This window comes from Rhinolophus sinicus, linkage group LG09 (assembly GCF_036562045.2).
Source record: "Rhinolophus sinicus isolate RSC01 linkage group LG09, ASM3656204v1, whole genome shotgun sequence".
Taxonomy (NCBI): domain Eukaryota; kingdom Metazoa; phylum Chordata; class Mammalia; order Chiroptera; family Rhinolophidae; genus Rhinolophus; species Rhinolophus sinicus.
Genome location: NC_133758.1, coordinates 95593821 through 95611004, shown reverse-complemented (window position 1 = coordinate 95611004; position 17184 = coordinate 95593821). Strand labels below are relative to the sequence as shown.

Sequence of the window (17184 nt, the reverse complement as noted above, 5' to 3'; positions counted from 1 at the left end):
TTCTGATTGCCATATTATATCACAAACAGAATAACATTCTTCACTATGTTGCAAACATTTCTGAGTGAGCTTTTGGAAAATGAAAAATAACTCTTGATGCACTGCAGATTCATTTCTCAGAATGACTTCTATTTTCTGCATGCGTCTCTCATGCTTCCTCAGTATATAACTTCTGCTATTGTTAACTCTCCTGCAGTCCTTGATTACTAGTTCCACAGTCCTTGATTTTTTCTTGTGGTAAACCTATTTTTCAGACTAATATGCAAGTCTTAAAAAAAAGAAACTAGTATTTCCTTATAAAAATGTGTAGGATAGGGTGACCAGGTGGCTCAGTTGGTTAGAGCACAAGCTCTGAACAACAATGTTGCTGGTTCAATTCCCACAAGGGCCAGTGAGCTGTGCCCTCCACAACTAGATTGAAATAACGAGCTGCTGCTGAGCTTCCAGAGGGGTGGCCAGATGGCTCAGTTGGTTAGAGTGCAATCTCTCAACAACAAGGTTGCAGGTTCAATTCCCACATGAGATGGTGGGCTGTGCCTCCTGCAACTAAAGATTGAAAACGACAACTCGACTTGGAGCTGAGCTGCACCCTCTACAGCTAGATTGAAGGACACTGACTTAGAGCTGATGGGCTCTGGAGAAACACACTATACCCCAATATTCCCCAATAAAAATTAAAGAAAAAGATGTGTAGGATAGATTGACTCGGTATACAAACCTTAGATAAATGTATGCAGAATCTTTAGCCAAGATTTGGACTACTGCTTGTTAAGCTACATTTGTTAATAGAAAACTTGCAGATGTCTTTCTTTAGATGGTTGAGAAAAATTCTCCAATCGTTGTTCAAATATGTGTATATATGTGTATTTCAATTTTTAAATGCAGACACACAAAATTAACTTTGTAGCTGAGCAAACAAAACAAAAAGCAAGGTCCTGACTCAAACATTCTACATTTTCGTAGCTAACAAGCTAACAAAAGAAAAACCAAGAGTCACTGTGTTGGATCTATAAGCAACACACTTCAGATGTATTACCAAGAAAAATTGTTGCAAAACTTGTCTAACACCAGGTAAAGCATACTTTGGGAAAAAAATATGTCAGTTGAGGAACATATTTCATGATTTCGGCTTGGCACAATACTTTTCAAATGTTAGTGATCACTTTTTTATTTTTTAACTTGAGGGCATAGAAACATGCATTTACTCTTTAAATTTATATAAAAGTGGAAAGAAAAATAGGAGTTTATTAGTGTTGGATGCTTTTGTGCTTATGCAATAAAAAAATCTGGCTGAAATGCTTTGGCAAGTATGCAGTGTATCATATAGTATAATAACTTATGGTGTTTGGAACAAAAATAAAAGCTGCTAAGATATTGTGGTTTTGAACTTGGCAAAAGAGTTGTAGAATGAAATTGGCCCATGTACTTTCACAGAAACTTTCACAATGGGTAACAGGCTTTCTAAGTACTATATATATAATGAAGTGATAAGCAACTTACTACATTGAATCCTACTGTAACCTTTTTAGGGTCCATATATTAAGAGACATTATTTTATAGAGAAGGGTCCCTGGAATATCCATAAATGAACCTCTTGAATATAGTTCAAGAAAGTCATACTTTATCTTAAACTATATTCCAGAGGGATTGCTATATAGCAATATTTTAATTACTTTAACATTGATAAATATTTAATGAATACCTCCTATGGGCTGGCATCTACAGAGAGCAGAGATATTTGTAAGAAAAGACAGACCCTGCCTTTATACAATTTATGTTCTCTTGGTCTCCCACATAGGCATATCATCGTAATGATTTCATAGGCAAAATAAGTTTTATAAGAGAGGTAAAATACTTTTGTGTTTCAGGTAGCAGATCAGGAAAAGGCACTATTCCCATTCTCGCTACCAACACCAAAACATGAATTAATAAATAAAACTGCCTTCCTCAAAGATGGAAGAATATGATAACAAGTATAGGACAGAGAAAAGGAAATCCTCAAATATGCTTATTTAAGATTCCACCATAACTAGCCAAGCATTCATTTCATGGAAAGATGGAAGCGTTTAAATCTCCTGTTTGTGGCTCTCTCTTCCACCTCATATGGCTGATGTGGCCTTTATGGGAGTGTCCAGCGTTATTGAGCAGCTTCCCTGATAGGGCCTTTTGGAAGCGGTGGCACCTCTTACTCTTGGTATTGTAATAAAGGGATAAGGGCGGTTGGTGAACTACAAGTGGCCCAGTTCTTTGTGTTAGAACAGGAGAGCGCTCAGTGTTTGTTACTAATCTCTATTTGGAAATCAAGAGCCTATTTTTTCTTTTGAGTGAATTCCATGAAAATAACCCTAAGATATAAAGCAGAGATGGTGTCATGTGCCACTGGCAGCTGGTAAAGGATTTTAGGATTGGGCAACTCAGCTGTTTCTTCTTTATAAGCTTTATGAAAATGCTTTTGAAGTTAACCTTGAAAGTCACAAAGGATTTCAAAGAGCAGAAATAAAAGGGAGAACATTCTAGAAAGAGGAAATCATGCATATACAGGTGTGCAGAAGAATGGGGCAGGTTTGGAGTAGAAGTAGCAGAGCTGGAAAAAAGGATAACAGGATTTCAAGAGAGATGATACTAGAAAGAGAAGTGGTAGTTGTATTGAAAGCCAGGGTGAAAAAATACTAATAAATTTAACAAGAGTTAGTGTGCCCTCAACATTTCTACCCAAACACATGACCAAGATGCTCTTCCCATGTCCTAGAGGAAGATGCCTATTTTTTTTTTTTTTTATGTTCTCTTGGTCTCCCACATAGGCATATAATCATAATGATTTCATAGGCTCTTTGAATCTCCTCTGACTTTATCCTCCTACTGTTGAACGGAATCTTAGGTGGATCTGAAAGCTTACACAGGTAATACATAAGTAGTCTCCTTTTTTAGGTATTAAAACGCCAGGTTTTAAAATGTTCAGTCTAATATATCAAAACTCAAAGCTGTTATCCAATTTATAACTTCTGTTCTTCAATGGGCTGAGAATTGGTGTTTTTTTTAATTTTGTTTTGTTTTTAAATTTATATATTTTCATTCAGGGCAATTTTCATTTCAGGGTTATTGAGGTATAATATACAACAAATTTCACTTTGTTTAAATGTACAGCTCAATGAGTTTTAACACATTTATGTTGTCCTATAATCACTACCTTTATCAAATTACAGATCATTTTCACTATAACAAAAAGCTTTCTCTTGTCCCTTTGTGGTCTCCTCTCTTTCCCAGTCGCTGTCAATCACTGATCTGATTTCTGTGCCTGTAGTTTTGCTTGTTATGTATTTTTTAGGGAGTTGGCTTTTTCTCTAGCTTAATGCTTTGGAAATTCATCCAAGTTGGATATATCAATACATTATCGTTATTGCTGAGTAGTATGACATTGTATGATGTAGCTTGACTTGTTTATCCATTTATTAGTTGAAGAAGATTTGAGTTGTTTCCAATTTTCGACTTATGAAATAAAGCTGCTATGAACATTCACACAGGTCTTTGTGCAGAAATATGCTTTCAATTTTCTTGGTTTAATACTTAAGTGCAGTCGCTAGGTCATAGGATTAGTATACGAGTACACTTGATATATAATAAGCTGCCAAAATATTTTCCAAAGTGGCTTTACCAGTTTGTATTCCCATCAGCAATGTGTGAGAATTTTAAATTTTAGCAGTTACAGTGGATATGTTCTGGGTATTTGAAGTTATCTTTTCTTATGATGTCTTTGTGTGGCTTGCTATAAAGTAAATACTGGCCTCATAAAATGATTTGAAAAGGGATTCGTCCTCTTCTATTTTCTGGAAGAGTTTACTTCTTCCTTAAATGTTTTGTAGAATTCACCGTGAAGCCATCTGGCACTGGTATTTCCTGTCCCCCCATTTTTTTTCTTTCAGTTTTATTGAGATACAATTGACATACAGCACTGAGTAAGTTTGAGGTATACAAAGTAATTTCTTGTCTTACATATATTGTGAAATGATTACCATAGTAAGTTTAGTTAACATCGGTCATCTCATATAGATATTAAAAAAGTCTTTTTTCTTGTGTTGAGAACTTTTAAGCTCTAGTCTCTCAGCAACTTTCAAATATACCAAACAGAAGTATTAAGTATAGTCATTATGTTGTATATCACCAGTTCTTATCTATCTCATCACTGGAAGTTTGAATATTTTGACCACCTTCGTCCCTCTCCCATGGGTTAAGAATCTTGCAGCGGGGAAAGGACATGTAGTTAGTTGCTTCTCCCTTGAAACACCTCCTCCCTTACATTATAGCTGCATTTTTCTGGTGGTGAAAGAGAGGGTAGGGAGAAGAGGAAAGTGAAGTCTTATCGCTACATTTAATAGGGCATTGGTACCCTCTAGTTGTGGCCGTTGACAAAAGCTGATTCTTGCTTGTGGAAGACTTTCGTCAGTTCCTGGGACCCTGTACCCTCCTCACTTCTCAGACTTTCCATTAACTTTGCCTGGAACCCCTTCAGCTTACACACTCCCTCAGTTTCCTTAATGGATGTTTGTTGTGCTCACAGCTGGAAGCCCGCTTTCTTTTCAAGAGAGCTAGCTACCCCAAGGAAAACGTGTGTCTTTTATTCACTGTTGGTTGAAGGGCAGCCCTTTCTGTCTTCACTTTACCTTCTTAAATGCTTCCCGCTTATTGCTCTGGACTATTTTTAGGTTTTCCCCTCGCCCCACATTCCAAGGGAAATAGGACAAGTTCTCCAAGTGGTTCTTTCAAATTTCCTTCACTTGATTTGAGACAAATGGGAAGAATACCTTTCTCTTCCCAATGGGAATTACATAAAACATTTATACTTGCTTCAAAGTTATTAATAATTACCTTCTTCATTCATGTGGATTATTAGTTGCACAACTTAGCATGTGCTTCATAGATGGTCTTGCCCCCCCATTTGAGTTCCTTGGAACTTATTGGTTTTGGGGATCTCTGCTGCATTTTGACAACAATGAAGGTCTAATTTAACATCTGTCTTCCATACATAAACAGGAGACCCTGTGTATATGAATAGTGTTTCTAAGGGTTCACTATGAGTTACTTGTCTGGAATATTGAGATCATGTTCCCTAAACACCATGACCTGTGTTTCTATGGGTCACTGTTATTGATATTTAACATATTAAAACAGAAATTTTTAAAACACAAGAGGTTACAAGTAGATGTTCCATTAGACATCAGAGCAATGATAATCATCACATGTCATGTAGCCTCTGGAAAACTCTATTGCTCACTTCTGTGCATCTTGGTGTTATTGTGAAAATAGTTTTGACATCACAAACCTCCTGAAAGGATCTCAGAAATCCCCAGAGGTCCCGGGACCGTACTTTGAGATCTGCCTATCTAGGATGAGGCGGGGCTAAGATTTAGGAAAGAAGCATTGTGTTCAGTGCTTTTAAATGAAAAATTCTGATAATGGTTCTGAGAAGAAAGGATAATGGGGTAGGACAACCCTCGAAGAATGCTTTGAAAATGCTACATCATTGGCATAAATGTATGTTTTCTTCATTCATTACGTAAATACTTACACACTAAGCATTGGAAAAACGGTGGTAGGTAGATAAGACAGAGACCTTGCTCACGTGAAATATGTGTTCTACTTTATAGAGTCAGAAAATAGAGTTAACAAAGACATAAGTTAATTTGAAAATCACGAGACCTGCAAAAGAAAAATATAATTTGGATAAATCATGAATAGGAAAATTTGGGATAGAATTTAAGCTTCAGAAGATGGCAGCAAAAGGCTCCATTTTTTTAGAAAGATTATGGTGCCATTGCAGGATACATAATTTTTAAAAAGTTATTAATATAGCATGGGAGCAGGAAGCAACAGGCTGACTCTACTGCTCAGAGGGCTCCCAGCCCTAATTCAACTCGGAATTCAGAGCAAGACTTTAGAGGAAACAGGATGGAGAAAGAATTTATGTCATTTGAAATTACAAATGTCCTTGGAAACCAACCTCTGTCAACAAAGCAGAGAAGGAAGGGCACAGACAGAGGATGAACCATCCTCTATCACATGGACTGAGAATGCATTTTGGTACCTATGTTCCAAATGAAAAGTTCTGCCAAGGAATTCACTGCCATTTTTCTACCAACAAGAGCTTCCTTTGACAGACTTCAGATTGGAAGTTATTCAGCAAATTTCACACCTAAATAGATCTTTCATCTCTTATACTAAGTACATAGTCTTCCTGTAGGTGTTATAGGTGTGTATTTGGGAATGTGTTTTATATGGCAGCATTTCTATAATTATTTAAACCATTCTCCTTCATTATTAAAATTAGCTCTGTCTGGGTATCTAATTTAAAATTTGAATTTAGACAGTGACAATAAATCTATTCTCTCCTCTATTCTTAGAAGTTTATATATATTATTTTAACTTCAGACTTATAATAATTGTAGGGGTTTTTTGTTTGTTTGTTTCTTTTGGGTTTTTGTTGTTGTTGTTGGGGGTTTTTTGTTTGTTTTATGAGGAGTGAAATTTTCCTTCATTTGTTTACCCAGAATTATTAATCCATTGTTGGCAAAATATTTTGTCTTTTTATAATAAAAGTCATTGCAATTCATTGCAAAAGAATTTGGGTGGAATATTTGGAGAAGAACTAGTAGGAATACTTTAGTGCTAAAATCAATGAACAGAAGTTTCTTATGTATATATAATATTTGTATAAAATAATTAACAAAAGTTTTAGAACTTATGCAAAGGAGCATGCACCTTCAAAGTAATCACTATAAACTGATGCTATCATTTCCTGAAGTACTTAAATATGGTCTTATTACTTCATGGTCTAACCTAATATAAATATGTCATACTAGTAAATATTGCATATACTTCCACAAATGTTCATAATGCTCACAACGTTTAAACTAGCCACATTAGCTGATTTTAAAATTCTATATTCCAAATACAGTAGTATTAACTTGAGCATAAATATTATTTTAATTGTTTTATGTTTCTGTATTAGTCATATGGCTTTTATTTTACCAAAGTATGTCCCTGTTTTGCATGAATGTTGAAGCCACCGTGACTGAACTGTGTAGTAGTCTAAATACTTATTTGCTATATTATAAGGTAATGAAAGGAAGCAAAGAATGACAAAAAAAAAAAAAAAAAATCCTGCCCATATAGAACATATTTTTTTCTTACAAAAACATCATGGATTTTATTTCATCTCTTGAAAGAAAAGAAACCTATTTCTTCTTGGAAAAAAAAAAAATGGTAAAGCCAAAGCTGTGACGTTTCATAGCTGCACCAGCACCAATACCTCTTGGCATTCGTGACCTTCATTTCTTTATTCAAATCACAGCCAATGGCATAAAAATGAAAGTCCTAGGCCAAGTGTAATAAACTTTTCATGATGCCTAGCTTTTGTAAGGCTCCGTATTGAGCCCTCACGACGCACATACATGACTAAGACAGAGGTTAACTCATTAAATGTTTACAGAAAATATATTTTTCTTAAATTCTGATCATTTCCTCAACCATACTACCAAATCAATAAATGGATTAGAAGTAGAATAAGAATTAATTATTAAAAAACCAACCCTATCTACCTTTTCAGTTAAAAGAAAATAGAAATTAATATTTAATAACTCTCTGAAGAGCCAAGGGCTTCATACGTTTAAAGGGGGTAGAAGAAATCACAATTGAAAAAGCAAAAGATAAAAATTTTAAACTTTTATATTTCAGGAAATAATTGAAATAAATAGCCAAACTATCAAACACAGATATAGTTTATAGTAGTTCCAAAAGGCATATTATATTACTTCTATTTATTCAAGCTGATAAAAAAAATAGTAATAGGTCCAGTAAGTTAATGGGCAAAAGATTGGAATGGACTTCACAAAAGAGAAGATATAAAAGAGCAATTTGCATAAAAGTATTTCTCTCCACTAGCAATGGAAGAAATGCAAATATACGTAATGACAATATGTATACCCATGAAATTAACCAATTAAAGTTACAAAAAAATTCAGTGTTAGTGATATGTGGTCACTAGAGTACTCTTTAGTCATTGTTCTAGGCACCATGAGTTTTTTAAAAACTCTTACGGAAAACAATTTGGTAATATGCATCATAGACCTTCAAATAATCGTATCGACCGAATAATTGGATTATTACTTTGTCTTAAAAAATAAGTCTTGTGCACCAAAATGATAATTATAGTGCCATTTTAAATGACAAAAATAAAAGCAGCTTAAATGTCAATATAAAAAAAGTGGTTAAGTAAATTATGGTACATCAATGATGGAACATTTAGAACACAGTGTTATCTGCAGCCTGCCATTTTTCAAATCTTCACTTATTAGCTGTGTGTCCAAAGGCAAGTGACGTAACCTCTCTGGGCCATTTTCTTCACCTGTAAAGGGGGGATAAAAATGCTAACTACCTCATGGTTCTCTTGTGAAGGCATTTAATTAATATATGAATAAATTTAAAGCAATACTTGGATCATGGTAAGCATTTAACAAATATTAACTATTGTTATACTTATATAAAAGTTTGTATTTGGCAAGATTGTAATAAAAAATGCATGGAAAAAAGACAAAGTAAATATCGAACAATGAAAACAGACGTCTTCATTTAGTAGAACAATAGGTAATCTTTGACTTTATATTTCTTATATTTTGTAATGATTGTGCTAGTTTAAAAGAGGAGAAATATTGAAACATTTAATTTAGAAAAGAAGGGCATATTGTTCTCATGAGGTTATGAACTTGACAGAGGACTAAAGTTAAAAATAGGAATAACTATTGTTTAGGATAGAATGTATTACTAGCACAAAAAAAGTAGGGAATCGATCCAGCAGAGAACAGAAGAGATACTTAACAGGGAAGGTAGTATTTGGCTAAGGCCTGCTTTAATTAGATTTCAGCTCATGGGGCAATACACTTTGCAAACTGAGGGAACAATGAAGCCAAAGGCAAGAATATGAAAGGAATGATTGTGGACGAGTCACTTGGATGGGTTGGAAAGGACAAAAATTGAAATGGCTATTTGGAATCCATAGTGGAAAGTCTTAAATGACCCGTTGTAAACTTGGACCACTTCTGAGATCAGCTGGGTCTGTTCAGTTTTTTATTATCCAACACCTATCTATAGAATGATAGATGAGGTTTAACTCTTATTGACATATTGTCTTCTACCTAAAGATATTAAACCATAAAATAAACAATATTAACCCCTTTATTCTTCTCCATGCATCAGCTTCTCAGAGCACTTGCTCACAGTAGTAGCTAAGATCCTTTGAGGTCTGCCTGCACCCCGCCTTCCCAAATCCTCTCTTTGTGTTTACCTATACCTGATGGTCTACCATCTATCTCCTGAACAAATATTCCTTCCCGTATTTCCAACTTTGGTCAAGAAAATCCTCTGCCCATCTACTTGTCTTTTTCACTGCAATGTAATGTCCACACCCTGCTCCGTTTGTAGTTCCGCCTCTGCCAGGGCAGTCTTCTGTAACTCTCTGTGCTTGTCCTCTCCAAGTCACGCAAATCTGCTCTTTGTGTGCTCCCTTGAGATGAAGATCAATATTCTTCCATGTTTCCCATATTAATTTTTGCTCCAAAAGACTCATTAGAGCTGATGGTCTGGCTAGATCTTATTTTCGGGGAAACACGGTTTCCTTGAAATATTTTTTTTTGGCCTGGTGTTTATTTTTAAGAGTTACCAGTAGGTTTGGGTTTAGGATTCAATTGTGATGCCTCTTGGTATCTTCTATGTATAATTTTTTACACCAAGTCAGTTGTCGGCTGATTTTTTTAATGCTTATTTTTTTTTATTAAATCAATGAACTACTAAACAACACTCTGGATACACAAGAAGACCTCATTTAATGTATTCTATTCTGTTTCTGCTCAGGTCTCTCAGGAAACAGACTTAATTTTCTCATTAAACCCATGTGATTTTCAGATGTTATTAGTGTTTCTGAAATTCATATAAAGAGTTTTAGATTTAGCAATAATTTCCAAATACCATAACCAAATCATTTTTTTTAAAATTTGGCCTAAGGTTATTTCTCCTTATATAGTTTTTAGATATAAACCAAAATAATGAGATCTATATTTAGCACAATACTGGATTTAAATGCATTGGATAATATTTACCATCTTAAGCAGCTCATTTGGAGACAGTTAAATTTAGCTTCAGTTTTTCAACTAACAAAGAAAGATGTATAGAAAAACCAAGAAAGAGATCCAGTTTTCGATGGGAGGGTGCTCAGTGAAAGGCCTCTGTGATGAATGTACGAAGAAGCAAAATTGAGACTTGCGTCTGATCACTTTTCTTCAATGCTGGTTTGAGTATAAACATACACATGAAATAATTGTAATTTCAACTCAGTTTTTATGTTAAAAATAGCACTGAGTAGGATTTTCAAATGACAATGTTCAGAGATTGGCAAGGGTGCAGTAAATGAGCACCTTCCTATATCGCTCATGGGAGTGTTGATTAGTTCCACATCTTTGCAGTATAATTTACTACATATTGACAGAAGCCTTAAAAATGCACTCTTTAACATAGCCATCCTTCTTCTAGGAAATAACCCTGGGTGTGCACACAAATGTGGCTATCAAGATACTTACCACTGCATGATTGGCATAGTGAAAAATTGGAAAATGTCAGCATGTTTCATAATTGTATAATGACTGATACAAATAATTAAGGTCACACATTGCCACCACATGATGTTCCGGGAAAGTAGTTTTTGACATGGAAAAATGTTCATGGTATGGTCAATTCCAATGAACAGACCAAAAACTACTTCCTGAAAAACAAAAATGTGCCTGCCACTAGTTACAGACTCTGGAGGTGACAGCTGACACCGAAGTGGCAAGAAACAGACCACAACCACAACCCGATGAATTCCAGGTACTGCTAAGGACTACAAAGATGATAAAATAGGATGAGGGATAGAGACGGACTGGGAGGCTGGGGAAGGTCTGTCTAGACTGGTTAGGAAAGGCCTCTCTACAGAGGTGCTGTTTGAATCGACCCCTGAATGAGGCAGGAGCACTTAGATTTGGGAAGAACATTCTAAGCGGAAGAAACAGCAGTGCAAAGGCCCTAGGACAAGAATGAGCTTATGATGTCTGGAAATACATGTATCAGAATGCTGACTAATAATGGCTATTTCCTACTGGTGAGATTACAGATTCGTTTCTATTTTATTTGCTTACCTATAATATGCTCTTCTTCTGTAATTGACAGGGATTAATTTAAGACAAGGTAATGTAATCATAATAAAAAATGCCACTTTTATCTAAGTGCTTTAGGTGGCAGTTTCCCAAAATGATTGCATACAGTAACAAAGATAAGGCCTTAATCTGAAAACAAGTAGGGTGTGCTTTGCCAGCTGCACGATTAAAACAGCCTATTTTATAGATCTTTCTTACCATGTTTCCCCAAAAATAAAACCTAGCCAGACCATCAGCTCTAATGTGTCTTTTGGAGCAAAAATTAATATAAGACCCAGTGTTATGTTATGTTATGTTATGTTATGTTATGTTATGTTATGTTATGTTGTATTATATTATATTATATTATATTATATTATATTATATTATATTATATTATATTATATTATACTATATAAGACCCGGGCTTATATTAAAATAAGCCCGGGTCTTATATTAATTTTTGCTCCAAAAGACGCCTTAGAGCTGATGGTCTGGCTAGGTCTTATTTTCGGGGAAACACGGTATCTTGACTTGCTGTTTTTTTTTTAATTGGGAAGTAATTCATTTAACCTGGGTAAAATAATCTACGGAAGCATAAGGATAGTTTAAAGTTGCACATTTGTTAAAGACATTAGGTCTAAACTAACATGATGGGCCTGCACAGGTTGGAATACATTTATTTTGGCTCAAAGTTACGATAAATGAAATGCAGCCCACTTAGTGCTAAAATCAAGGAGGACTGGGGCAGCAATCCTTACACATGACTTTCCATAACACAAATCCACATTTAGATGCAAACATGCTATACATGATCTTATGTACAGGCCTCATATATAGCACCGAGTGCCAAGGAGGAAAAATAAGTCATCTGCTTTCTATTGATTCTGTAGGGAGCAACTCACTGAATCATCACATTTCTTCCCAGTGAAATAAGAACTTTGGTCTTTGGTTCATTTTCTGATAAGAGGTTAATAAATGATCCAAGGGAAAATACACATTTGAAATCATGCTGTATAGCTATTCTCAGTTTCTTTTTATTTAAGTCAATTTGATTTAATCTCCAAACACTGACTGTTTGCTGTGGCAGCAGAGAAATGTGATTAGAACCACACAGCTGGTTAATTCACTAAAGATGCAGAAGTTCTATGGAAAAAGGAGCTATTCTTTTGCAAATAATGAAAAGTTAACAATTCAAACATTCTTTGGCAAAAGAAGGAAGAGACTTTGAACTCTACTGGGCTAAATTTTTATGAGCAGTTGCCCCACAAAATTGAAATTAAGTATGTGTGGGATTTGGATTAAGCACACCTTTGGGGATATAGAAAGAAGGCTGAATGTTTGGGTGCAAGACCAGGGTCAAAAATCACTTTCTGCAAAATTTTGCTTGAGTTTGGCTTTGCCAAAGGGATTTTTAGGATTTATCTGATCTCTGAAGCTCTATCAGACTTTACCTTCTAATGAAAAGCAGGATAGATTTAGTTATAATTGGCTCTCTGAGTTGAAACTGTAATTGAAATTGAGGTTTGTAAGAATATAGATATTAAACATTTCAGTCTACTCAATTTTCTTTCAGATGTATCTATTATAACAAAACATGTTTTTAAACTTCTCTGAAGCTACTGAATCTATAGTTTAAAGCAGTTTATAAAACAGATAGTTCTGTGTGCTTTCTATAGACCAAAGGATCTCACAAAGTCTTTATAGGACAGATAATAAAGAGTACTGGTTTGCTTGGATTACATGTAAATCAAATAAAAATGCATCAGACTAACATCTTGAATATTAGAAGAGACAAAGCATTTGGTATTATTTGGAAGTGCTAATAGGGGTCATTACAGTGATTACATTTATAAATGAAAAGGTTTGCCCTTTAGAGGGCACAATAAAAATATGGTATTCTTAAAATAAGGGAAATTTCATAAAAATCATAGAATTGTTAAATAAACTGACTATTTGGATCTATTTTTACACAATTTGGTGGGGAAAGTTAAGATTCAAAAACCAATTATAAGTTATCCCATAAAATTTACCAAGAATTTATCAGACTAATTGGAAAACATGAAAAGAAAAGCAAGTTACATGTTTATACCTTCCTTTTAGGTTTGCCTTCAAAAGAGAGTATTTTAAACACACATGCCAAATTGAATTTTCCTTTAAAAAATCTAAATATAATGAGATGGTCTGCCAATTGCAAAGTTGTTCAGGTCTTGGAAGATTGTACAATGATATGTTTTTTCTTTTTATACAATTAAGATATAATTGACATATACATTAATTTCAGGTCTACAACATAGTGATTTGATATAGGTATATATTATGAAATGATCACCATAATAAGTCTAGTTAACATCCATTACCCCACATAGTTAGAACTTTTTGTGTGTGATGAGAACTTGTAAGAACATTTTGAAAGATAGAAGAGAACCTCAAACTCAAATAAGATATATAACATTTACTTAAAAAATTGCTAAAGCTCAAATACACTATTTTAAACTGCAAGTTGTCAAGGTATTTTGGAACATTTCAATAAAACAGATGCAAAACTACGGATTCTCTTTTGAACTATCGTAATTATTATCGTCAGATTCATTTGTCAAGGAGCTAAGGGAAAATGTAGCTAAAATTATTAGAATATAAATAAAAGCAATAAAGTCTATTAGTAAAATCAAGATAAATTATTCTCACATCTAGAATTATATTGTAACAAAAAGTTTTCCTAGGTCAAGTGCAATACGTCTCTAAGTTCTAAAAGACAGTGAATGACCAAGGATGCTATTGGGTTGTGGGGAGCCCTCCCAACCCTTAGGACAACTCACATGCATTCCATGACTTGGGACTTGAGAAATGCCCTAAAAACCATTGCATTGGTGTCAAACAGTGGACCAAATATTAGTAAAGGGTAGCTTGTTTTCTATTCCTATAAGAAATAACTTTAAATCTACATTCTGGTAATAAGTCCCTGTATCCCATTGGGTCCTTTGGTGCATTTCCTGGGAGGCATGAACAGGACTTTAGAGACTAATGCTCTCAGGTGTTTTCGTGCTTTAAAATTTATATGATCTAAGATCAGGTTACAATAACCCTTCAGTCCACGACTGATTCATTAGGCTCTGATCCAAATATTGTTAATTATTCATCTGACTAACATTCCTTCTGTAATTAATTATCAACTCTGCCTTAATATGAATACTTTAGCCATTTAACATACTCACATTAATCCTTTGGTCTCTGGGGAAGAAAAATAAAGGTACTTGACTGACTATTTTGTATGTAAACATTTGCCTAAGCATTCTCCCCATGTTTAAAGTATTTGGGGATATATTTGCTAACTTTTTATTTAGAAAAAAAGACATTACTAATGAAAACGTATCACCCGTAGAGTATTAACATACTGAAAGTTGCACTGAAAGAAAGTGCTTTGGGATAAATCTTAGGAATTATCATAAAATCTCCAACCTGAGATGTGTGTAATTAAAATAGTAAATCACAGTCTGTTAAACACACTGCCTGACAAGTCTGAGAATCCTATAGTATGACTATGCTGTCAGAGCTGAGAGACTGGCACTCAACTCGTTGAACTTTGTGATTCAACTTAATATGGTTAAATAAATTATATTTCTACAAATTTCCTTTCCAGTTTGCCATTAAGATAGGCAGTGGTGGGTGCATATAGAAATCTGGAGAGTAAATGTGCCTTAATGTTTGGTAGAGAAAAGGTAAGAGTGCTTCATTATTTGGTAACCTTGGGTAGATTTCTTTTAAATTACCTTTTTGAACTTGATAGTTTGTGTTCCACGGTGCTGTAGGTGCCTATTCTTGGTCAAAATTCCATGATATTTTACATAAGCCTAAAACATTATACATTTCTAGAGATGTACCTGATTGATTTAATGGCCATTAGATAAAAAAATCTTACCTTAAACACTTTTCAATTTGAGGATGACTTTCATTTTGAGTGCACCTCAAACAATTTCACACCCATCACCAGGACCATTCCTCCCACACTTCCATCTATTTCCTTTTCTATGAGGGTCATAGGAAGTCTCAGGTAACATGTCGCTGCATGTAATACTCAGCTGCAGAAAGGGTAGAACTGAACTCTTCCCTTAATATTTAGTAGTTTTTATTGCTCAGCCAATGTTAAATCTAACCTACCAGTTTATGTCCATTATTTTATGAAGTTAATCCTCCAAGTAGAAAATCATTTACTTGATAATTTGAGGCAAAATGATCTAGATATTTAAAAATAGTGCCCATGGAGGGGAAGGATGTCTTCTACCAAGCATGTACATATATGTATATGTATATATATATATGCTTTCACTTTGGGGGAAAAATCTGAAAAATTCCCAGAAATATTAAAGAAGAGCAACTGTCATCTTAGGAAGCCCCTTTTGAACTATATGAGGAACCAATATAAAAACTAAAATTGTATCAGTTCTGGAGATGGCAACCAAATGAAGGGTATTGCCAGGTCCTTTCAAGAGTGATCCCACCAGAGGGAGAGAAGGAAAATAACCTGTGGGAACACATATGCACACCCACATGTACGCAGACAGCTATGTAAACACTGACCCATGATAACCCACTCAATGTTCTTCCACATATGTGTATGTTTGGATACCTCTGAGTGTGCTCATTGCTAAGTTTAGCTATATATTTTATATGGTCTATTCATTTAGTCGTTTTTCTATGTCAACAACTTATACAAAACTCTCCACTCTGAAACATACAGACCAAAGCTCAAGAACACAGACCATTCACAGTGAATAGGCCGCATACACTTTTGTTTCTACCAGCTGAGTTGTCTTGACTGAGATTCATTTTTATTTGTACCAAACCTGTAACTATATAAACATTGCAAAAAATATAAGTGCAACAAGGAAGAAATTTGCTGTGCCTGTGAAAATTCAATTTAAAAGTTTTAAAACATTTTGAGAAAGGGAGTCATTGAAAAATGCTTTTGAATTTGGTGTGGGCAAGAAAGTTGTTTGAGATTAGGGAGGAAAATATTAACATTCTAGCGAGATTCTGCCCTCTTCTTTCTTTATGAGTGTCTGAGTTCTCAGTCCATTAAAAAATGGGTCCAGTAATTAATTATACTTATATTAGGTTGGTGCAAAAGTAATTGCGGTTTTTGTCATTGTTTTAAACCTTTTAAACCACAAGTTTTTGCACCAACCTAATAGATACAAGAGAGACAGTGATAAGCTCCATAAGCAGATCAATTTCTAAAGGTGAAGACTTGGCTCTATATCAAAAGATCAATTAAAAGGTGCATGTTTGTATGTTTTACGTTAAAATAAAAATTTTAAGGTGTGTATACATCGTGTTTTCATGACTCGCACTTAACTGTATTTTTCAATTAACCAATTACCTGTATTAATCTGGATCTTGTCATAGAAAAGTGGTACTGATATAACTACTTATGTTGGTCTCACTGCACAAAGTACTTGAGTCACCTTACAAAAAACCTATGCTTTTGTAAAACTACATAAAATCTTATATATGTAAAATGTACATAGATGTTATAAAAAAGTATAAAGCCAAACCTGAGATTTTTAAGGGGGAAAAAAGTCAGAATACTTGTCTGTTTTATTTAGTTCTGGGATGTGTTGCTTTAGTTTCCTACAAAGAAATTGATCATAAGAGTCATAGCATCCAAATTAAAATAAAAGACATTAAATTAATTAAAAAGAAAAGAAAACTGAAAACAGACGAATTGTTCAGGCAAAGCACAGCTTTCCCTGATAGTGAGAAAAAATCTGATAAATAGGGCAATCTGGCTTGGTTGTTTGGATACTAAAATATAGCTGAAATAAAATATATTTCTAAAGTTCTTAAAAAACTAAAAGGACTTTGTTCCACAGCAGTATTTCAGTGTAAATTCCAAGATAACCTTATAGTATTAGTAGCTCATTTTTGAGCACTTACCCATCACCAGGAAAAGCTCACAGCGTACGTGATT

At 34.4% G+C, this 17184-nt stretch overlaps 1 protein-coding gene across 3 annotated transcripts in view; it reads right to left on the bottom strand.

Moving 5' to 3' along the window:
* Positions 1 to 17184, bottom strand: part of AHR (aryl hydrocarbon receptor) — a 150738-nt gene that overhangs the window by 67959 nt on the left and 65595 nt on the right. The window contains exon 11 of one of the 3 annotated variants that reach the window (XM_074340807.1): positions 8330 to 8398. The exons of the other annotated variants lie outside the window; for them this stretch is intronic. Within the exon in view, the coding sequence (XP_074196908.1) occupies positions 8345 to 8398 (54 nt within the window). The 3' untranslated portion in view covers positions 8330 to 8344. Of the gene's footprint in view, positions 1 to 8329; positions 8399 to 17184 lie in introns of those variants that run through there. 3 annotated transcript variants of the gene reach the window in all.